General features: G+C 42.3%; 1 protein-coding gene across 1 annotated transcript; it reads right to left on the bottom strand.

Annotated features, from left to right (window-relative positions):
- Positions 1 to 619: 619 nt before the first annotated feature.
- On the bottom strand, positions 620 to 21,725 carry MYL1 (myosin light chain 1). Its single transcript, XM_065412999.1, has 5 exons — positions 21,594 to 21,725; positions 7,276 to 7,303; positions 3,834 to 3,977; positions 1,249 to 1,422; positions 620 to 708 (listed from the first exon to the last, which is right to left on the bottom strand). Exons 1-5 carry the CDS (start codon positions 21,723 to 21,725, stop codon positions 620 to 622), a joined length of 567 nt encoding a protein of 188 aa, XP_065269071.1.
- Between the last annotated feature and the right edge of the window lie 1,666 nt (positions 21,726 to 23,391).

The raw sequence follows: 23,391 nt of genomic DNA on the forward strand, positions 1-23,391 counted from the left end.
ATAATGCAGATTTGATAGAGAGTTAGTGGGGTGGGGGAGTGTTATTTTAAAGGTATTTCACAGATTAAACAGTTTCGAGGAGCGCAAGGCACTAATGCTCCATTTCTTTTAAGATAAAATGTAGTACTAATCAGATTGAGCTGCTGATAGATTGTAATACAATTATCTTAGTCTTCAATGCTGTGCAAGTCAAACTCCCCTCCCATTACACTGTGACACAGCTGAATAAGTTCCAAATCAAGAGTTGCCTTGAAGCATTGGCTTTGGTTAACTGTACTTGCAGTCAGAACTCTTCCAAAGTAAATAAGAGACTCTGGGCCAAGTTTAGTCTTGGCCCAAACAGAAGCAATTTATGTCGTTGTTGAATTTTAGCCCTTTATTTTCATATCCTGATTTCTGGCTGAGCATGTTGAGTGCAACCGTTTAGCAATCACTGCTAACAAGCTGTCTTTTGGAGTAATCCTTTTCATTGTACCTTGTCTAACTGATGTATCTAGAAGGCTCATTGACTCACTGATTATTGGCTTAAAGGATTTCACCATTAAAAACAATCAGTTATGAAACTTTCTGAAAGAAGTACCAAATGTATAGAAGAAGAGAGTGCTGAAGTTATTGACTGTTAATACCTACCCTCATAGTTGATGCAGCCATTAGAGTCTTCCTGTCCTTTTAGCAGTTCTTCTACTTCTTCCTCCGTCATCTTCTCCCCTGAAGCACAGACAGAATTGGGTTTGTTTCCACATTCCATAGACTCTCATAAATCATGGTAAACTTGCATCCATGCATCCTCTTTGCTCTCTTGCTCAGTTATCATGAGTTCCTTCTATCCTCAAAAATGTTTTTTGTTTTTGTTGTTTCAGTTGTGGTTCACCTTTCCTTGTAAGGTCTCCATCCACACACTCAAAAAGATTGTACTCACTATCCAATAAGACGTGGAAGCTTCTGCCATTGGCCAAATAATTTTGTCCCTGAAATCTACAGCATTGTCTCATGTCCTTTTTTTTTTTTTTTTTTAAATCTCTTAGACTGAGCCTAGAAATAGTAAAAATATTTTTGCCTTAGACTCTAGACTGGGTTGTTAATCTTCTGTCCTTTTATGCTACCATTTACTGTAGAATACTCGCTAGTCTCACTTTGTAGTCCTATGCCTGTCTCAGCACTGATTGTAACACCCCTTCCCTCTCTGTCTTGTGCCCTACAAACAATGCTAGCTCTTCTGAGTCCCTCGCTGAAATGAAAATCCCTTACCCAGAGTAGCCAGTACATGACGGAGTTCAGCACCCATGACTGTGCCATTGCCCTCCTTGTCAAACACACGCAGACCTTCAACAAAGTCTTCAAAGGTACCCTGTTCCTTGTTGTTGGCAGCTGCCTGCATCATGGGCAGGAATTCTTCAAATGTAATTTTCTTGGCATTCATCTCTGGAAAGAAAGTGTTAGTTATAACACTACTGGAGACAGAGCCGTTCTATAGAATTCTCCTGAATACCCATGCTGGAATAAGAAAGGCCCTCCCATCTCAAGCATCCCTTCTTTCTGCATTCCCTCTATCGTCTTTAATCCTGTTTCTTTCCCCATGCCTTTAACAATCCCACTTCCATATGGATTCTAGTTGTCACTATCATTGAAGTTCCAGTTAAGGTTACAGTCTGGTGTTTAAGACCACTGTTCCACCCTTCTTTTCACTTTTTTAAAGTTATTATTCTTTTGGAATGGAAGATTTCCAGCCAGTGGTGGATTTTGGTGTGGGCAGGAAGAGTGTTCTGGGAGCAGGGCTGCAGGACACAGTACTGTGAAGATTCTGGGCAGCGCTGCAATTGATAGGGCACCTGTAACTTACACAGGCCCCCAGGGTTGTCTAAATTATGCCAGAGGCCTCTCCAGTCCCCAGATCAGCCCAAAACTGGGAGGGCGCAAAGGTGGCTTAAAGCCACTTTATACCCCAACCCTGCCTTGGCCTGTGAGTTCTACGGTGCCCTTCTTAGGGGCACAGCACAGAATCATCTCCTCTGTGCTTAAGTTTCTCAATATGCACAAGGGGAGAAAACACCACTCACTTTTGCAGAATGCTTACATATTAAGTATAATTGAAAGAATGGATTGGTGCTTTTGGTTGGGTTGGTTGATAATTTTTATATTTGTAGCCCATGGTCCAGTGTGCTTGGAGTGTGGTTACATATTCAAGGGCCAAATGGAATTAAAAATAGAAAGGGCGCAAAGCAGCAACTGTAATGATTTCCAAATGGTGCTGCGCTAAGCATTTAGACCCCAATCTTGCAAACTGCTCTGCTTCGGCATATCCCCTTGGCCTACAGTGGGGCTTGAGGCAGAGTTGTCAGCACAGAGTTCATTGTGAGATTAGTGTCTCAATCAGGAAATTCCACAAGTAAAGGATACTCCAGCGACATTAGTTTTCCCCTCTTCTTCACCTTGAAAATCCTGTGTGTATTATGGTATAAAATGAAAGCTGACATTTAATAAGAGAACAGATTCCATGTATTACATGTGCAATGAGTCCAAATTAGTGTAGCTGGAGTAAGCTAACCTTATTATAACATTATTGCTAGTCATTTTGCATCTAATGTCAAAGGCCCCAATTCTGCAAAGACACAAGCATGTGTCTAACTTTACATTTAGGAGTAGTCCCATTAATTTCAAGTTAGTCACATACTTAAGTCTCTTCAGGATCAGAGCTAAGATTTGTTTTCTTTTTGTCAATCTGGAAGAGTTCAGTTTGCCCATATTACAGACTGCTGGCTTTGCTACCAGAGCTGGTTAATTTAAAAAAGTCTTATGAACATGCACCTACACAGCACATCTACTTAAGTTTATGCTCAATACGTCATTTTAAATTTCTCACAACATTAGAAAATTAAACCCAGTCTCTTTTCAAACCAAGCAGAAGCACTAGTCCTCAGTGAGGCCCACATCAAGTGGCTTTTAATTAAAGCATAGCTGTAATATAGAGATTTTTGCCCAAACTTTAAAACATGTGGACGCAGGTGAAACATGGTGGATGGCTGTATATCCAAGAGTTTTGAGCATATGAATACAGCAGTGTAATAGAAACTGTTCTACTATTTCACTATAAGTCACTAACTTTTATTGCTAAAGTAATTTAAAACCACTCTGAGATTCAGTGTAACCTAAATGATACCGTAAGCCAGGCTATTAATAAGTAGGGATGGCCTTTCATATTCACTGCTGCCTTTATCTTTGTGAGGTGAGCAATGCCAACAGAGATGCCTAACAAAAGAAATGTGCCATTTCACTGAGTGCTGGTTAAAATAAGACTCACCATTTCCATGTTAAACTCTACAGGCCATCTCCTTAGCTGGTGTAAGTCAACCACTGAAGTCAGCGGGGTTATGCTGGGGATCTAGCCCTCTGCCCGTGTGAGGGCCTCCATCTTGGCCGACACACCAGGCACTGAACTGGAGAACCACCAAAGCTCAAAGCATGAGGTAAAGCTTGAGGTAAAGCTCTGTAGCTGGCGCTGTAACAGACTCCTGTACTCTTGTGTTCGGACAGAGAGTGGGGCCTGGAACACATACTCACCAGTGGGTTACACCTACTGTAACCTGGTATCCAAATGATCAAAAATGGATTCTCCTCAAAGCCTAAATCCCACCCCACCCCCCTCTGTAAATCTACTCCCCACCTTCCTCCTCAAACAGATCTAGGAAAAATTCAAGTTTTTCTGGTGAAGAGGTTTTTTTACCCAACTAGCAGAATGACAGCTGCCACCCCCAACCATTGTGACCAGTGGCATTTCCTAACTGGGTGGGGATGGCATTTCCTCATTAGGCGCCTACAGACTGTAGGATAGTTACCTTCCTTGCTGGGGTTGCCCAGGATCTTCTTGATCTCACCATTTGTAGGGTTCTGTCCCAGAGCACGGATGATGTCACCAACCTGGCTTAAGATGATCTTGCCTTCACCTGTCCTGTCAAAGAGGAGGAAAGCATCCTTGTAGTCTGCAAGGAGAAAATGAGAGGGTTAGATGAGATGGGTAGCTCAGTATTAACTAGCCAGTATTGACCAAGACATGGGGCCAGATTCTCTGCTGATGTAACACCACTGAAGTCAATGGAGTTAGGCCGCAGAGACTTTGGCCCATGGTCTCAAGCAAAACTTTACATCCTATGACATTTTAGTATCACTATTTTTAACCTTCTGTCCACCCTTCATCTCTTTCCTGGTTCTAATAGCCAACAGTAGTTTTGTAATTGCCCCATGTGGTTACCTTAAGTGCCAAGGAAGATAAGCTGGCTATAAGTGTCTCCATTCATGAACAAGTTTCTTAACGTAGCCAATCAGTAGAAGGTAAAAAGTTCTTGAATAATCTATTTGATTTTATTTCACCAAAGGGATGAAAACCTTTTGCAAAAGCTCCTTGCAGTACAAGAGCTCTGCCTGCTTTGAAGAACACAGGCTGTGATTCAGCAGTATGGCTGTTAACATGAAATCTGACACATCTGAAATTTACCCCTTGCCTTCTCTCACAATGTTGTATTGCTATGAAATGTCTCTCCACATCTGTCATTTCATATTCTATCGCACCCATCCTGGGTGGGTCATTCCCATATAACAGATACCCAAGGAGTCTTTCTTTCTTTATTTGGCAGCCCTTGTATAGTTTTTCATGCCAGTACATTCTGACTGAATCAAATCTGCCCCGAGATGACAGATGTCCATTTGTTTTCCAATTGCCAGTTGAGATCTTGGAACACCGACACTTTTTCCGTTAAAAATTAATGTGAAAAATCCTGTTCACAGAATTCTCGTCTTCATATTCAACTGCTATGCTCTGCTTTAATAATCTTTATGTTGTACTTTAATAGCATTGTAATAAAGAACTTAGCTAAAGATCCATCTCAATTGACTTTGTTTTGTCAAGAACGCATCGTCTATGCTATAGATCTACTGTAGTTTAACAGCCAAAAGTTTGACCATCCTGTGTGTTAAGTGCAATGTGGACTAATTGTGTATTTCACTACAGCAGCTTATTCATTTTGAAAACACATTTTGGAGGAAGGCATCAATTGTACTGTGTATGTAGGTGGCTGTCCTTTCTGCCTTGGGACAGACTTAGGTCAATAAGCCAAGTGCCAAATTATGTCTTCATTCATCTTTCTCGGGGACACGTGAAACTGATGTATTTTGGTGCTAGCTCCATATACAGTCTGTCTGAAGGAGTCTTGCCACCCAGTAAAACTGCTGATGCAGTATGTGGTTCTGCTAGACTGTAATATAACACGTCTGGAATTAATCCCCTTACTGTCGGATGTGTTGAGACCTACAACACATTGCTGCTAGCCCTCTCCCCTAACTCCCCTTTTATAGCAGGCTATACAATTTGGGCCTTTTAGAGTTGTACAAAACAGCATCTTGCAATCTACAGACTTTATATTGGCTGTTTCCGAGAGGTGGAAGTCAATGGAACTTGACTGATTTATGCCAGCTGATCTGGTCCTTCATCTTGTGTGTTAAAGATATTTATCCAGAGCTAAGTTTAAAACGTGACACTTTTTTTGCCTTTAGCAAGAACACACAGAGTGTTCCAAGACCAAATTTTTTCCTCTCTTGATGATTTTTTTTTAAATGTAAAAAGGATTTAATATTCATTGATGCAGCTTCCCAGTTCAGTGAAGAGGCCCAATTATAATCGCTCACTGAGACTTCCCCCCCCCAGTGTTCCTCCATTGAATTCTATGGAGCCAGTCCTGATTTATACTGGTGTAAGCACGTCCAAAATCTGGCCCTGAACAGTGTTATGCTCAGCTGCTGATTCTGTAACATCCCTGAATAGTTGTAATGGGTAGGGTTAATGTATTCCAAGTGAGTTCTTCTGTTTCTCAAGTCGCCTTTAATTGCTCCATTACTTGGATCAGTCATCACAACTTTGCAACAGCTGGCTACTTTGAAATAGCAGGATGGAGGCTGAAAAAGCTGCTGCTTTGTTATACACACGCATTCTAGTTGACGCGATTTTTCCATAACCATTCCCAACCCCTTTGTGAAAGTTCCCTAGTTATAATTAGAGACGAGTCCAAATCAACCCACTTAATGATCAGGAGTGTTTGGAACCAAGGAGCCTAGTTCTGATCTCACGCTGGTGTCACTCAGTTGACTTTGATGGTAAAACCAGAGTTAAATGAGAGTAACTGAGAGCGGAATCAGACCCTGGAAGTTCAGACTGAGACTTCATGATTTAGGTCAGTCTTTTTAGCTGAAAGCTCTGATGAATTTTCCCTTTCTGTGACTTTTGATTTCTAGTTGGTCCTTTGTACCTCTCCTCAAAACAGAAGCTAGTCACAGCAGGGATCAAATTCATTCCGTACTGGGTTTTTGCTGCTGTTAATCTACATTATATTATGTAACATAACCAAAATGTATCCATTAGGATATTTAAAAAACACCCCTGGAGCAGATTTTAGGCTCTTCAAAGGGGAATTTCTAAAACGTCAGGATTTGAGCCTAGGGTGACCAGATGTCCCGATTTTATAGGGACAGTCCCAATTTTGGGGTCTTTTTCTTATATAGGCTCCTATTACCCCCCCGCCCCGTGTCCCAATTTTTCACACTTGCTGTCTGGTCACCCTATTTGAGCCAGACCTGTTTAGGAAGACTACAGGTTTAACTGAATAATCCTCTACCTTGCTAGCTACTGATATAGAAGCGGGAAATACAGCAGCAAGCATAGGACAGCAATACATCCAGATTATACGCACCATTATACATGAGTAATTTGCTAACTATTTCCACGCTTCATAAGCGTATTTACAGCAATATAGCTCTCTTTTCCCCCCCCGTATCTCCCAGCCAAGAGTGACAAGCAGGTATTTCATAGGGCTTTTTAATCTTCCATTAATGTAAATAACAATCCCCGTGTAACTGCAGCTAAGTTAATTCAGCTTCGCTTTCCCTCTCTCCTGGTGTCAGCCTAGTTCCTTATGATTAAAAACTGCTTCTCAGCATCCATTTGACACATCAGTGACACACTTTGAAGAAGATGTACCAGGTACAGCTGGCAATATGAGAGGTTCTCTTGGGTCTGTGTACCTGGCAGATTAGGCAGAATGTAAGCATTCAAATAAGTGACCTGGAAATCTAGGGTCAGATCCTTAGCTGGTAGAAGTCAGAATGACTCCTGTCTCATCAGTGGTGCTATACTGATTTATATCAGCTGAAGATCTGGCCTCCTGTCTTCCTTAAGGTTAAACTTTATCAGAATGCATGTGCAGGTATATTATTGGCTGTCTTGTGACTTACCATCCTGCTGCTCCCTGGAGAACTCGATCTGTTGGAAAGAAATCAATCACAAAAATAGCTTTTAAAAAAAGGGGGCGGGGGACCTGTTGGATTTTAAAGCAGCCAACTACCTCCACGAATCATCTTTCAAAGGGGCAAAAAAATGAGCTTGTTTGTCCAATTCTCAGGAGTAGCTTGAATACCAACAGGGCTAGCAATGGAGAAAGTTCTGGTTAGACTAGGGTACGTCTAGTATTTGGTAGTCTATTACTTCAGTACTATGGCAGTTAAATTCCTGTTCCACTTACCGGCAACCTGGTCAGCACTGAAGGACTGCAGTTGGGAGGGAAAAAAGAGAGAGAGAAAAAGAGAACTAGTACTGTTGAAAATGCATTGACAGAAGAAAGAAAACAGCACAAGGTAGCGGAGCGTTCTAGCATCCCTGTCCTGCTGAATGTAACTAGGCCATGACAAGTCATATTAGCAAGTGTCTGCTTGGTGGGTGTTTTTTTTTTTTTTTTGTAAAGCATCATAAGACTATTTAAAGATTCTGTTGAAATGTATATCTAGGGCAAAACCAGGGCTGCAGCTTAAGCAATGAATCAAGTGTCTCTTAACAAACAGAGAAGTTGTTAATGTACTTCCAGGCCATTTATCATTTTACTACAGACACACAACATTAAGATCATTTGACGTATCATTGCTTAACCAGCAGCTCAACATTAGGATAACAAATAAACCTATGCATTAAAGCCTCTTTGTTTTTAAATTAGTTGTTTATCAGCACTTTGTTCCTAAGGTAATAATTTATTATATGGTTCCTTTGCAACCACATCAGAGTGCATCATATACAAAAAAATTAGCATAGAATACTGCAATAGTATCTATTCAGTGTAAAGTTATAGGAACTACATTGCTACCACTAACTAGTGTAAGAGACGAGACCAACTGGACAGCCTAGCAAAATCCATTAAGCTTCATTTTCCCCCCAAGGCCAAAATAAAACTTTAGAGGTTCCTGCTTGCTTGGCTCCCTGCCTTAAACTAAACACTTTTTCTGGCCTTCTTTCCTCCTATGACTAACCCAAACTAGAAGCTAGATACACCGATTAAAATGATTGGCTCACTATTAAGAATTATCTTTCCTGCGGACCCACCATGATTGAGATGGTTGGAAAAGAAGAAGAGCAGACGGGCTGGAGGAATTGGCCGAGGGCTTCTTGAGTCCCTGAGAGAGTGGTCCTTCCTCCCTCCCTTTTCTTCTTCTTATATATGTGAAGGGTGTGACATCACAACCAGCTCGAGTGTCAGAATGAAGCGGCCACTCCCCTTGTAGAGTTCTTTAGCTTTCTTAGGGCAAAGGGATAGATCCATTTCTTGACAGACATTTTACTGGGGCTATTTTTAGGTGGCAAAAAGGGGCAGGGAGTGACAAGATTCAGTGAGGTTTGACTCTTGTCAGCACTTTCTAGAGCTGTAACGTAAAGAAGGAATATTCCTTCTCAACCTACTTGGGGCTCCTCTTTCTGAGGCGCTCCTATTTGTTCCACAGGCTATAAAATCAGCCACAGAGAGGGAGGAGCTCTGTTTTTGTCCATCTGGCTGGTTTTACATTTTCATGTACGGATTCTTGACCCCCCAGGAAGCTGTAGGTACTTGAACTGGCTGAGGTTTTCCAGCCAGCAGACTTGGTTCCTGTTCCAAAGCCCATTGAAATCAATGGAAAGACTCCTATTGACTTGAACTGGCTTTGGATCAGGCCTTTCTTATGCCAGTGTGGTGCTGCAGGTGGCCATTATGATGTGAAAAGAGGACTGGTCTGTAGGACTATTATTGATTTAGTTCTGACTTTAACAATGTAAATATTGATTCTGAATGGCTAGCTGATCCACCCCGTCTTCCCTTGAAAGGTTGACTTGACCTACTGAGCCCAGTATCTCGATAAACATTTTTAATGGAAAAACTATCAGAATGTTTGGACCTTCTCTATTGCTGAGGCTGTAATTGAAGTTAATTGTTTGCATGCCAATGGGTAATTCGTTTTTAAGGCACTACAGATTTCCCAGTCTCTCTTCTGTTGAGGTCTGTATTCTACAGCAGTGCTTCTCAAAGCCGATCCGCCACTTGTTCAGGGAAAGCCCCTGGTGGTCCGGGCCGGTTTGTTTACCTGCCGCGTCCGCAGATTCGGCCGATCGCGGCTCCCACTGGCCGTGGTTTGCCACTCCAAGCCAATGGGGGCTGCGGGAAGCGGCGCGGGCCGAGGGATGTGCTGGCCGCCCTTCCCGCAGCCCCCATTGGCCTGGGACGGTGAACCGCGGCCAGTGGGAGCCACAATCGGTCGAACTTGAGGACGCGGCAGGTAAACAAACCGGCCCGGCCCGCCAGGGGCTTTCCCTGAACAAGCGGCGACCCGACTTTGAGAAGCGCTGTTCTACAGGACTTCTTCTTTATACACAGCAGAGTGAAGCCAGGTTGGGGCTTGCATGGCTGCACTAACTCCTTCCTAATGACATTACAGGATCTGATGGATGTATATAGTATGTTGCCTGACCCACTAATGTGGAGGGAAGGGGCAGACTAGATGGTTCATTTTTCTCTGGCTCGTTGTATCTGTTGGGCATGAAGAAAACATTAAGGGACTATGTGACCCTAAACCCCGAAAATGATATTTCCCGACTGATCGTTTTATTTCAAAGCTAGATAAAGGTGACATCAGGCAGAAGGTTCCCCCAATGTCTTCGGTTGTGTGTGGAAAATGATGCTTGAGAGTGTGAGGAAAGAAAAGACAAGGGGGAAAAATCAACCTGATGAGATTCCACCCACCCACGGCAGCAATGATGCGTTGGAGCCTCCCCCACTGAGTGGGGGCAGGAATCCCTCCATCTGTTAGGAGGAACACCAGAAAGCAAATTGTATAGTTCCCTTGTGGGGAAAGGGGAGAGGGTCTGCTGCTGATGGGAGTGAGGGGAGTGAGGGAAGGTTTTGTTGTATGCAGGGGGAATTAACACACTTTTCCCAGTGATGGGGATGAGGGTCTGAGTAAGATTTTTGGAAACTAGTGGAGTGCCTGTTAATGGTGGGATGGAGAATGGACAGGAGAGGAGAGGACCTCATGGCAGGCTAGCCAGTGGCGCAGTCCCAGATGTGTACTGGGAAGGGGTGGTAAGTGGCACCGGTCTAGTCACCCTTGTGACTGTCTCCATAACCAGAGGAAAGACTAGCCTATACCTCCAAACTGAAAGTTTGAGGTGCCCTAAAAAGACAGGGAAATTTAGCTCTGAAGCTCTCCCTTCACCTCATGGGAGGTCCTGTGGGTAAAGTTATGGGACAAATGGGACCCGATAATCTAAATTCAAATCCTGGCTCTCACTCTAACCTGCTGTATGGCACTGAGCAGGTCCATTGAGCTTTCTGTGCCGCTGCTTCTCCACCTATAAAACGTGGTAAAGGTATTTGCCTTTTTTCACCAGGGAGTTAATTAGTTACATTAATGATGAGTGTGACTTTGTGTCTGAAAAGTTTCCTGAACATGAGAAGTGTTACACACATACTCAGTTACTATGAGTTATTATGGTATATTATTTATTTATTTTATATCAGTGGGGTCGGGGGGCAGAGACATACCCACGATAGATAGTAGTAGTGTTTGGATTGTGGGGAACTCATTTGCATGATCTTCCCATGGCCAATCAGCTCTGTGAATCCCAAGTGTGGAGGTTGGATTGCCCTCGTACACTGGGTGGATGCTCTTGTTTAGCTTAGCCCAGTTTTCTGATGCACTGAGATGCTGTCAGATCCCCAGCGGATGTAAACTGGCGTATCTCTGAGGTGGAGCTACACTGATTCACACCGGCTGAGGATGTGACAGAAGAAGCGAGAAAGCTGTGAACAGAGCTTAGCTGTAGATTCTGATTGGTTAATGCGGATGGGACAGGGTGGGGGAGAATGGGAACTTTTAAAAGATTATTACAACCCCTAAATATTACTCAGCGGGTTACCTCAGCTAGTCTCAATGCAGTGTGTTGCCACTTATGGCATGTACATTTCAGTTCCAATCTTAGCCCTTCACTGCCTAGCAGAGTTGGCTGGAAAGTGTTCCACTGAAAAGATTTTTGCCCTGGGAAAACATGGAGTGTTTTTTCAGTGAAAATATTAATGAAAACGTTATTGCTTTTTCTGACCTGACCTACGGCTGGCTTAAAAAACTCCATCCTAAAATATTTTTGATGAAAACTAAAATAGCTTTGGACATAAATTTTCGTATTACATTTTATTTTCAATCCATTCTACTTCCAGAGGCTGAGAGTTATGTGGAGAGGGGATGGATGCACATGTAACCATTGATCCTGCTTTCAGATCAATGGAGGCATAAGGGTGGCATCTTACGGAACTGACTACCAGATTGGCTTTGATGGGCTCTGAAGGATGCTGCTGAATGGCACGGGTTGATATATGTGTGGAATAGGGCCCGATCCAAAGCCCCTTCAAGTCAATGAACAGACTCTCACTGACTTCAATAGGCTTTGGCTCAGAAGGGGAAATATTGGTATGCCAGAGACGTTCCCCATATTGTTACAGATTCTAGATTAAAATGAACTAAGGAATATTTTTGATGTAGAGACAGATTCTGATATCTTCACTTATAGTGAGTATTGCCTTATTCTAGGGTCAGTTCACCTCACTTTAATTGGACTGCTCCAGGAGTAAGATGCTACTCTGTGTGGGGAAGGGCAATGGAATATGGCCTTTAGCGTGAAAATATTGCAAGAACATATTAAAACAAATTAAACATTGATTTTTTTTAGTTTATTTCTCTTCACTTAACATGCTCTGTGGTCCTGTTTCTAATTCTGTAGTGATGCTTGGCAAGCTTTGCAAAATGTTCTCTGGCTTTTGATAGATCAGAACTTTCATGAATGACTCTTTCTGTATTGTCAGACTATGTGATGACCACAGGACCCAGGGGAAGATACTCAAATTGCAGGGAAATTCAGAAAACAACAACAAAAATAATGAATGGCTGGAGGGATTGCAATGTATGGAAAGATCACAGGAACTGAATTGTGGTCAGTTTACTCAAAATATTAATAAGTGAATAGATCACTGTCTAGATATAGATGAAGGATTTTAACACCAAAAAAGGGAAGGACACTGTATAGGTCAGGGGTTCTCAACCTGAGGTTTGTGATCGCCCACTCCAATGTGGGATCCCGACTAGATCCCATATTGAGAGAGTGGGAGTGCAAAGGGGGATGCGGTGTAGAAAAGGTTAGGAACCACCTGCGCAGTATTCCAAAGAGGAGGTGGGGGTGGGGGTTTTACAGTGCATGAAAAAGAGCAAAGGAAAGTCCTAACACTGAGGTCCGTTCGATTGGGAAATACCCTCCCCAAGGCACAATGGGAGCCCAGCCACTTAAATAATTTTAAATCCAGATTGGACAAAGTGCTGTAGGAACAAACTTGAACTGGCCAAGGGGGGTGGACAGATAAGCTACACCAATGCAGTAGGCCATTTTCATCCCTAATGTCTGTGATATTCTCTACAGGCACAATGGGTGCTAAGTAGCATATTTGCAGGGTTTGCTTTTTTCTGACTTCCTAAGAATAAAAAATGACTATTGGCATGAAAGCAGGGAACCCAATGCCCTGTGGCTGCTACCGTGCAAAGCCATTTACACTAGTGCAGAGTGAGGGAGAAACTCTACCATTTTTGATCTGGTAGCACCTGCTTTACTTTGCACAGGGATAAATGCCTGCACAAGGTGAAAAGTTCTGGGGGATGAGGGTAAGATCTTTGTATGTGGAGAGTTCATCTACTCCTCCTGTGTTTTCCCCCACTTTTGGGGGCAGGATCCATCTCTTTGTTACATTGATGTACGGTGCCTAGCACAAAGGAGCCCTGATTGAGGCCACTAGAAATTATGGGCTGGTCTACACTGGAGACACAGCAGCTGCAGTGCTGTAGCACTTTAGTGTAGACGCTATCTGCCCTGACAGGAGGGGTTTTCCCGATGGCATAGATAATCCATCTCCCTAAGAGGCGGTACCTAGGTCAATGGAAGAATTCTTCTGTCAATTTAGCGCTGTCTACATGGGGAATTTGGTCAGCTTAACTATGCTGCCCAAGGGTGTGGATTTCACACCTCTGAAATCTAATTTTCTAGTATAGACCAGTGACATTGGTTTTCCACCAGCATGATTTCATTGATTCCAGGAGTATTAAGGTGTGGAGAAACCAACTCTTAAAACCCGGAGACATTGAAATCACTAGAACAGGATTTGATAGGCGGCCCATCATTTTAGTTTAAAATGCCATGTGTCTGGCAATGGCCTACCATATACTGGATGTCTCAGAGGAAGTTCTAAAGCCCTCAGAATATATTAATTGTTCAACACCATATATTGGGGGGCAGGGGGAATTTCACTGGACATCAGCTGGCAATCTGCTAATGCCCTGTAGCATGATAAGCAATCACCAATAAAGTTTGACACTAACTGGTGTATCTGCAAATACTATCCTCTCCACTGCACTTAATTGTCAGATACACAGAAGATTACATGCCTTACTGAAGCCACAGTAGCCTCACTAAAGAGCAAGGATCTGATTCTCCTCGCAGTTACACTGGATTCAAACTGGCATAACTCTGTTGACTTCAGTGGTGTTACTTCTCATCACCAGTTCAAGGGAGAGCAGAATTAGGCCCAATGGATTTAGCTCTCTGTCTTTTATTTGGGGAATAAACATCAGGAGCAGATTAATGCCCAAAGAACAAAGGTTCTGGTTTTATAACAAGTCCCTGGTAATACAATAAAAGAAGGAAATAAAAATGAATGCATCTGATTATATCATCAGGATTGCCTCTATAAATATAAAAGGTCAGATGCATCCTTAAATCTAATGGACTTAAGTACAGATGAATTTATTTTTTAAAAGTCTTTGCATGCAAAGTCAGTAATACATTACAATACCCACACGGCTACAACAACACTGCATATTATAATACTTGGCAGTTATGGAGCAACTTTTGGATGAAGCTAACTGATTAATTCATTTGCAGTCCTAAAATGCCTGCAAGCGAAATGTGATACAGCTGCAGTGTTGATAGTATCATTTTGCATAGATTCCATTAGCTTTCCAGAGGGAAGTAGCATTCATTTGGGCTAATTTGTAAAAGTGTCCCTTTTCTAATTGCATTTGGCACTGCATGAAAATCTAGAGGATGTGAGTAGGAAATTCAATGCTGTTGACATCTAGTGATAGTCTCAAATGGATTAGTTGTTTTAATATGCCTCCCAGTGATCATGTTAGTATATTAACGTTACTTGAGCTATTGCTGCTTGACATTAAAGTACTATGTAATAGAGCTGGTCAGGAATTTGTTGACCAAAAAAAATTGTGTCAGAAAATTCTGATTTGTTGAAACCGAAACTTCTTATGGGGAAGGTTCACGTTTGATATATTTCTTGACTTGTAAAAATTTTGAAAAAATAGCTGAAATGTTTTGTTTTGACATTTTCAAAATGAAAAATTCCAACTTTCCCATTCAAAATGGCTTTGTAATTCAAAATGTAAGCTAATGCTAATATAATTTTTTAAAGTCAAATTTGAAACAAAACTATTTTTATTTTTTTCGTGGATTTTCAGTTTGTGAAAACTTTTGAGATTTTTGTTTTTTGTCCCCATTTGGGATGTGAAAATCTTTAAAATCTTCACTTCCCCCAGCAGCTGTCCTGTATAATAAGCCAGACAGTTGAAAGTTGCTATTTGGTAACTAGCGTAAGATCCAAATATAACATCAGGGAAGTTGAGGGAGAATTTCTAGCTGTGGCTATTTCATATCTCCTTACAGATTACTTGTTTCTTTACTACTCATGGGCTAAATAAGTAACCTTCCTTCAACTAGCTTATGTGAGCTAAGCTCATTCTTTTTGCTTCTCTCACAAAGGGTGTTACAGTAATATTCCAGTGAGTGGAGCTGTTTCAAACTACTGATTTGCTTTAATTGCTATTATCAGCAAAACAGGCTATTTTGAGTTTTGGACAATTTAGCCCCTTGTATAATTTGCCTTAATTTCCATTATTCCTGGCAAAAAAATGTGATAGATGTCTTCAGAAGTTCACAATTGGTACTGTTCTCTTGTTTTAAACACCACTGAAGTATGCAAATTGTGCGTCATGGCACAAACTACTTTTCAAACAGTTTTTCAGGTTAGCAAACATGGGAATGAGAGATTTGCTACAAGTAAAGCCAGGTTTCACCTACCAGAGGCTTCTTGCACAGATGAAATTCTGAAAAATCTGAGTTGAACTCGGCCCCCCTCCTAATAGTATTGTCAGTTAAACTTTTGTTTGGGCAAAACTAGGTAGTCTTCAACACGCAGAGCCAGTGCTTCCATTTAGGCGACCTAGGCGGTCGCCTAGGGCACCAGGATTTGGGGGGCAGCAATTCTGCGGGGGGGGGGGGTCCTTCCGCGCTCCGGGTCTTCGGTGGCAATTCTGCGGCGGGGGGTCCTTCCGCGCTCTGGGACCCGCCGCCGAAGTGCCCTGAAGACCGGGAGCGCGGAAGGACCCCTGCCTAGGGCAGCAAAAACCCTGGCACCGCTCCTGTCAACATGTCACCAGCAGTAAACTTTGTTTTTCACATGACGGGATTTCAGAATCTATTTGATTCTGATGTCCAGGTTATCCTCTGCACTAAGGCCGCTTTGTGCAGTGCTACTAGTACAAACCAGACTTAAAGCTGGCATAGAGAATCCTCTGCGCATATAAAGCAGTTATAACCTGGTGTGTGGGTGTGGGAAAGGGCATGGCTGAGTCTTCCCTGCCCCACAGTGGTCCCTATATGCTGCAGCATCCCCGTGGTCAGACTTATACCAGGGGACTGGCTTGGTGTGGAGCTAGCATAGGATTGGGGAGTTCAAAAGTGGCGTAGTCACCTTTGAACATCTGCCCCCCCCCCATCCCAGCACTAGGCACTAATGGCTTGATCCGATATACAGCTGAGTCAGCGGCAGTTTTTTTCATAGACTTCAGTGGGCATTGGATCAGGTCTTTGCTGAGGACCTGGACAAAGAGTGCAGAATCTACTACACCTCTACCCCGATATAATGCGACCCAATATAACACGAATTCGGATATAACGCGGTAAAGCAGTGCTCCGGGAGGGTGGGGCTGCACACTCCGGCAGATCAAAGCAAGTTCGATATAACGCGGTTTCACCTATAACGTGGTAAGATTTTTTGGCTCCCGAGGACAGTGTTATATTGGGGTAGAGGTGTAGTTGCAAAGGAAATCCTGAGCTGCTATTAAGCTTCCAGTTCCTTAATCTGCAGCACCAAAAGCAGTGAGTCTGCAGTGTACACTCTCTCACTCAACTGGCATTTGCAATCACATTAACCACGTAGTGGTTGATGTACTGAAGTTCTCCATCCTAGATGCTTTCTGTCAATGCATTTAGCAGTTACCTCTCTTGTTATACCCCTGGCAATGTCCATTCAGAGATGACCTGCTTGAGTAGTGAATGCAACAAGAGATAAAGAAAATTTGAGAAGCACTTTATACCATCTTAAGAGTCATCTATACAAATAAATTCACAGTTCACATCCATGCAACAGGTTTTCTCATGTGTCATGCAGTAACCAGTTACCTAGGATGAGTTTTTTTTTTTTTTTTTAAATTTGAAGATGTGCAGTATAATAATGCTCACCAGGCTGGGGTTTCAGTCCTGATAATGTCATGTTTGGGAAGCCATATTTCCAAAACAGAGGTCATTTATAATGCTATAACAGCAGAGAGCCTGATTTTCCGTTCAGACAGTGGAGATCCTGGGACTGGTTCTCCGTTGCCTTGAACCTTATGTAGGGAGTGCTTGTATAATACTAACAGAGAATGGTAGCATTTTACGCTCACTCTGCACAAATGGAAATGTTTACATAGGGTGCAAGAAAATGGAGAATCAAGCCCACCGTCTCCAGCACCTGGATACAAAAAATATTGAAGTTGGGAGCTATGCTGGTTTGCACCAGCTCAGCATCTGGCTCACTGATTGCTGAGAGACTCTTGGAGGGGCATTTACAATTACAATTAAGTCAGAACACTAAGGCAGGTGAAGGTGAGGCTATACAAATAGAACTCCCCCACCTGCAAAGAGGGCCAAAATCTGTCCTGGGTAGGAGGGGGTTGCCGAGTTGGGCACAGTGGGTTTATCAAACAGCATGTTGGCAATTCTGCACTTTCCTGAGGACTAGCTACTATATGTACAGTTTTTCCATTTTTTTGCAGTGTAATAATATACAAGACAAGAATTTGATTTTATCTGGCACCTGTTATACTTTAGATAGCTCAAAATGCCTTTCAAGTAACTTAAGTACCACTACTGCAAAGACTGTAATACCATGCCAGTGAGTGTACACATAAGCAAAGCATAATGTTATGCTGCACATCTTAAACCACGATTCAAGCCTTGTTTTCATTGGAATGGCTAGGACAGAAAGTATTTGATGTAGCAGAAGCCTACTTTTTGTATTTAAGCAGTCTGGTTGGTTGTATTTGCTTTAAGGCATATATTCTCCTCTTAAGAGAGAGAGCATGAGTCAGCTAAAGTACCTCTACTCACCCAGGCCCAGATCCACAAAAGTATTTAAGCTTCTACTTCCACTGCAATAATTGAATATTGAATATCTGTCCTCGCATCCATGACTGCAAGGTTACTGGTATTCTTATGGAATTGACAAAATGCAGGGCCGCCTGGGGGGGAGGGGGGCAAGTGGGTCAATTTGTCCCAGGCCCCGGGCCCTGCAGGGGCCCCCACGAGAATATAGTATTCTATAGTATTGCAACTTTTTTTTATGGAAGGGGCCCCCGAAATTGCTTTGCCCCAGGCCCCCTGAATACTTTGGGCGGCCCTGATGTCAAAACGTGACATTCTTTTCCTTAATTACTACTGGTTCCTTTTGTGCACACTCTTGTAATTCTCATACGCATGCATCATCACTCAGTATCTCTGCCTTCGCGTATACATTCATATTATGTTTTCTGTATCAACCTGTACACCTGAAAATAAAATCATAAGTGCGGTAGTAATAAAAAACTGTAATAAAACTCCATCATTGAAAGGTTTTGGGAAACTGGGCTCCTGAGTATTTGTTGTTCTCTGCATGGGGACAAATAGAACCTCCGACATCTGAGCTGGAACAAAGTATGTCCTCATCTTCCTAACCCTACTTCCCCCATTTTTTCCCAACCTTTCTCCCCTCGGTCATCATATGCTAACCTGCTATCAGTCAAGAATGGGGCAGAGCTTAAGGAATATTCCCATCTTAGACCAGCATCAGTGCTAATCAATTTTGTAGTCGATAGGTGGTGCTAGAAAGCAGTAAATTTGGCACCAGCCCCAGACAGCTCAAATGAGCTGCTACATATTTGCCTTTAACTGAGTTAATGTAAGATGAAAGGACTGCTGAGGTTAAGGAATGGGGTGAAATGTGTGCCAAGATTTTCAAAAGGGATTTTGGGGTGCTTTAATTTTTAGGTGTCCAGTTTAGGACATCTTAAAGGGGGCTGGTTTTTAGAGGGTGGGTGCTCAGCACTTTCTGAAAGCCAAGTAGGGTGACCAGATGTCCCAATTTTATAGGGACAGTCCCGATTTTTGGGTCTTTTTGTTATATAGGCTCCTATTACCCCCCACCCCCGTCCCGATTTTTCACATTTGCTGTCTGGTCACCCTAAAGCCAAGCCACTTTGAGGTCTCAGATAAGGTGCCCCAAAGTCACTAGTCAGATTTTGAAAATCTTGTCCCGAGTCATTTTAAAATAATACTTACTGTATCTGATGCATTTTTAAAGCAATAAACATCTGCCAGCTTCTGCTTCTTGGCCGTATCTCCTGATTTGGGGCTTAGTTTTACAATAAAGTAGGAAGCTCAGGTTTTTCATAAGCTCTTGTTAAGTGTCTAGGTGGGAATTCTTCATTATAGAAGTATTCTTTTAGCTAAGCAGCTTGAAGGACAAGGGTGCCACGCTTTTCCTGACATTTCCCCTGTTGTACTAGAAGGAGGCAGTATGTTCTTGTGATTAAGGCACTAGACTGACTCAAAGGACCTGTTTTTAATTCCTGTCTCTGCTACAAACTTCTTGTCACCCTGGGCAAGTCAAGCTCTCTATGCCTCTGTTATAGGGAAATATTTCCCTGCCTCTGTGAGGTTGTTGAGAAGTTAAATACACTAATGACTGAGAAGTACTTTGGTGATAGGAGTCATAAGTACTTAGCTAGAGGGGAAGAAAAAGAGGGAGACACTTGTAGGAGTGGAATCTATTGGTCAGAGCACAGAACTGGGGCATAGAAATGCATTAGATCCATTCCCATTTCTGTCACATATTCATTCTGTGGCTTTATGAAAGTCACCTAACATCTTTGACTCAGTTTCCACATTTGTAAAATGGGAATAATAATACATACATACCTCATACATGCTGCCTTATTAGTATTTTTATTTTTAAAAGGAGGAGAGTCTTTTTATAAGCAGTCAGGATTGTTTTATTAAGGAGGAAAGATAGAATTATTTTATTCTAAAACATAACAAGGCCGAGTACGAATGAGCCATACTATGTTACCAATACCAATCAGACAAAATGCAGAGCCGTTGCTTCGTTACCAATAACTATTTATCTCCAGTGTTAATACAGAACTGTATGAGCAAAGAACGGGATCATGCTGAACTGCTGTGGTGCTTGAGAGTGCAGCTTCCATTTTTTATATGGCAATACACTATTGTCTATTTATGCAAAAATAGTTTAGCTAAGATCACTGGGGTTGAAAATTCTATTTTCTCCTAATGAACTGGACACATGCAGCCATCAAACCAACTTAAATAATTTAGTAGAAAATCCATCCCATGTTCCTCCTCATAACTGGATGTTTGTAAAGTGAAAGGTTTAATCTAGTTTTAGAAAATATTGCCAAAGAGGGTTGGGCTGTATTTTCATCCTCTATTATGACCATTCTGAGTATTTTAAAATGGCTTTCAATTTTTGTTTCATTGATCAACTCAGACTCAATATTTTGAGGAATGTAGTAGGTGTGTATTATTTTATCCTGTATGGAACTTTTTTATTACTTAATATTGACTTAACATTTAAGGTCAGGCTGTGAAAATTAAAACTTAAACAATTTCAATAAACAAATAGATCATCACATTGAAAGTGTCTGAATAGTCAAGTGTCAGGGAAACACCAAGCTGTTAACCTAAACAGAGTTCATTATGGGGTTTTGTGGCTAAAATGAGAAGGGTTCTCAGAATTGTTTCTGTATCTCCTACACTTCAGTTCTCCATATTAGGCAGGATTTCTTATGTAGAGTTTCCCAAATTGGTAATCTGACAAGAAGCTTCCCAGGTAGGTGGGGAATGACTATTTATAATGTTGCTCAGAGATACAGGTTGATATATCTCCTTCCTCTTCTCCATCTCCCCTTTCCCAAATACAGAATTCCTCCTTGCAGCCAGTTCTCTTCAGAGTGTCACGTAAAAAAATCAACAACATTCAACTTATCTTAATATTAGCATGCAAAAGCCAAAGAAAACATGAATTCAGATTAATCTGCAATCTTAGAAAAAGCTCTGAAAGGCTTTTCTTGTTTGTTAGTTTCACTTTGCAGCAACTAGCAAATTCTGAACAAAAACATGTAGATGAGACATATAGTCACTGAAACATTTCCCTTAAAGGTTTTTCACGTCATGATCTCATTTTACTATAGTATCAATGTTTGTAGTAGCAAAGCTAAAAGGAAACTGATGGAATTGCCAAAGTTGGAGGATAAGCAAAGCAGCTGTCAAATAAATGCACCCAGGACTAAACAGACAACAGCTGCTTCCAAAAATTTGGAAAGGAGTTCAGAGTGAAAGTTTCAAAGTAATGAGTCACTTTGAAATGGCGGGAATGAAGGAGTGGAGTTTCTAGTCTTACTAATTTAGTTTTCATGCATCTAATTGTGTGTGTGTCTTTTTCCATTAAAAATTCCTTACATGCAGCTCCACTGAATAGACAATGACTCAGGGCCAGGCTGATGTTGATAAGATAAAAGCTATACCGGTTACATTTTTTTTTTTTTAGTTTGCCAGGCTTTGCTTTTGCATTAAAATGTGTGCCATGCCTTAGATATCTCCAGCAATGTAAATACATAAAAAGCCCAGATAAACCAGAAAATCCATTCAGGTTACTCATTCATTTCACTGCTGTCTCACACCCACAAACAAATGCAAATGTTTACTGCAGGGATCTGCTTGATTTTCCAGCTTGTGTTCTGGGAGCTCTTTCAGTGACCACACAAGTTCAACCATTTACCTTGATACTCTTCAGATCAATGACTGGTTCTTTGGGTTTAGTTGGTTCTGGGGCAGGCGCTGGGGCAGGAGCTGGTGCCGGTGCTGGTGCTGATGCTGGTGCAGGTTTCTTAACGTCCTTCTTTGGTGCCATTTTGTTTGTTTAAAAAGTAAAGGACCCCAAAAAACCCTTCAAAGTGATTCCTGGGTAAGGAGCAGTGGTCAAGATGATCTACAGCCCAGAGCCTTAGAGGAGGACCCAATGTGTAAAACACTAAAAGGTCATATATATATTTCACTTAGTGCCTAATACAATCTTGACACATGCAGCTGGATTGGACAGTTTGCTAGTAAGGGGATGTCATTCTCACTCAGACTATAAATGGAATATAAAGGGTCAGGGCTACGTCAGATCAGGGGACTTCAGTGGCCTTTTTTTTAAAGCCTCCCCTGCATTTTTTTTTAATACATGAAAAGGAGAGAGAAATATGACAAAGACAGTTCCAGATCTCTTGTTGACATTCAAATACAGATTGACTTGTACTCTTTCTTGGTAGAATTTCAGTTCTGCTGAAGTAATAAATCTCCCCATCCCCCCATGCCTATGTGTCACTATGAGAGGATTGTGTTTCAAGCTGGAATTTTTAATTTAAGGGTTGGGAAGATCACCAATTTCCATCCTCCTTGACCTCCTTCCTGCAGCCCCCTTTACTCCTCCTCCGCTTCCTTCTTCTGCCAGAAAGTGCTGATCAAGGGAAGACTTGGCGGGTGTTTAAAAATAAAGCAGACGTATATGGAAAACCCCTCACGCTTTCAGCCACCGTCTCTCCCCAGAGAGAACAGCCCCTAGGAGCTCTCCTGCTGCTCTGCCTCTTCCTCCTTATCCTAAAAAGCTATGATAAAGTTGTGTCTAAAATTCAAAATCACTTCCTTTAATCCAATGTCATGTTTTAGCTGATGGACTGAGCCTCAGATAAAATGAAGATTCTCTGCATGATATGTTTTCCCATGCTTCCCCTCCCCTATTTATAATCACAAACTATTACTCAAAGGAAGCATTTATATTTTCTCTTCTAATTTAACTGCCCATCTTAAGTCTCTTATTTATCTTTCCACACTTCAGTCTCCATAGAGACCTTTCCTCTTCCCATGCTCTCCGGTTTCTTTCACGGTGGAGAAGACAACTGAGTTTTTGTTGGATCCCTGATATTTTATTCAGCAGAGCAAAAAGGCTCCCATTTATGCTTAATTCAATTACTTCACCTCCAAGTCCATGGGATTTAGAATTCCTGCAGCCACCTCAAGGGTAGAATATTTTTCTCTTTGTCTAGAAAACTCCTGCTGATAGAGGCTTCAGACTCCTGCAGTTTTATACTAATAAGTGCAAGGCTATTAACAGAGCCATTATTTATGTCCTTGAGGATTCCAGGTTGGAGAGTGTTATAATTAGAAATCATCCAAGGCTCTTACAGAACCCTCCTAGCCAGGAGCGGCGCCAGGGTTTTTGCTGCCCTAGGCGGCAGCGCTCCTCCTCTGAGCATTCAGGGGGCCTGGGGTCTTCGGCGGCAGGGGTCCTTCCACTCCGCGTCTTCGGGGCACTTCGGCGGCGAGTCCCGGAGCGAGTGAAGGACCCACCGCCGAATTTCCGCGGAAGACCCAGAGCGGAAGGACCCCCTGCTGCTGAATTTCCGCTGAGGGCGGCAAAATGCCGCCCCCCCAAATCCTGCCGCCCTAGGCGACCGCCTAGAGTCACCTAGTGGAAGCGCCGGCCCTGCTGCTAGCTCCTTGTCTCATCTTGTCAGCCATGGAAGCACTTACGT

The sequence above is a fragment of the Emys orbicularis genome, chromosome 11, assembly GCF_028017835.1.
Source record: "Emys orbicularis isolate rEmyOrb1 chromosome 11, rEmyOrb1.hap1, whole genome shotgun sequence".
Classification (NCBI taxonomy): domain Eukaryota; kingdom Metazoa; phylum Chordata; order Testudines; family Emydidae; genus Emys; species Emys orbicularis.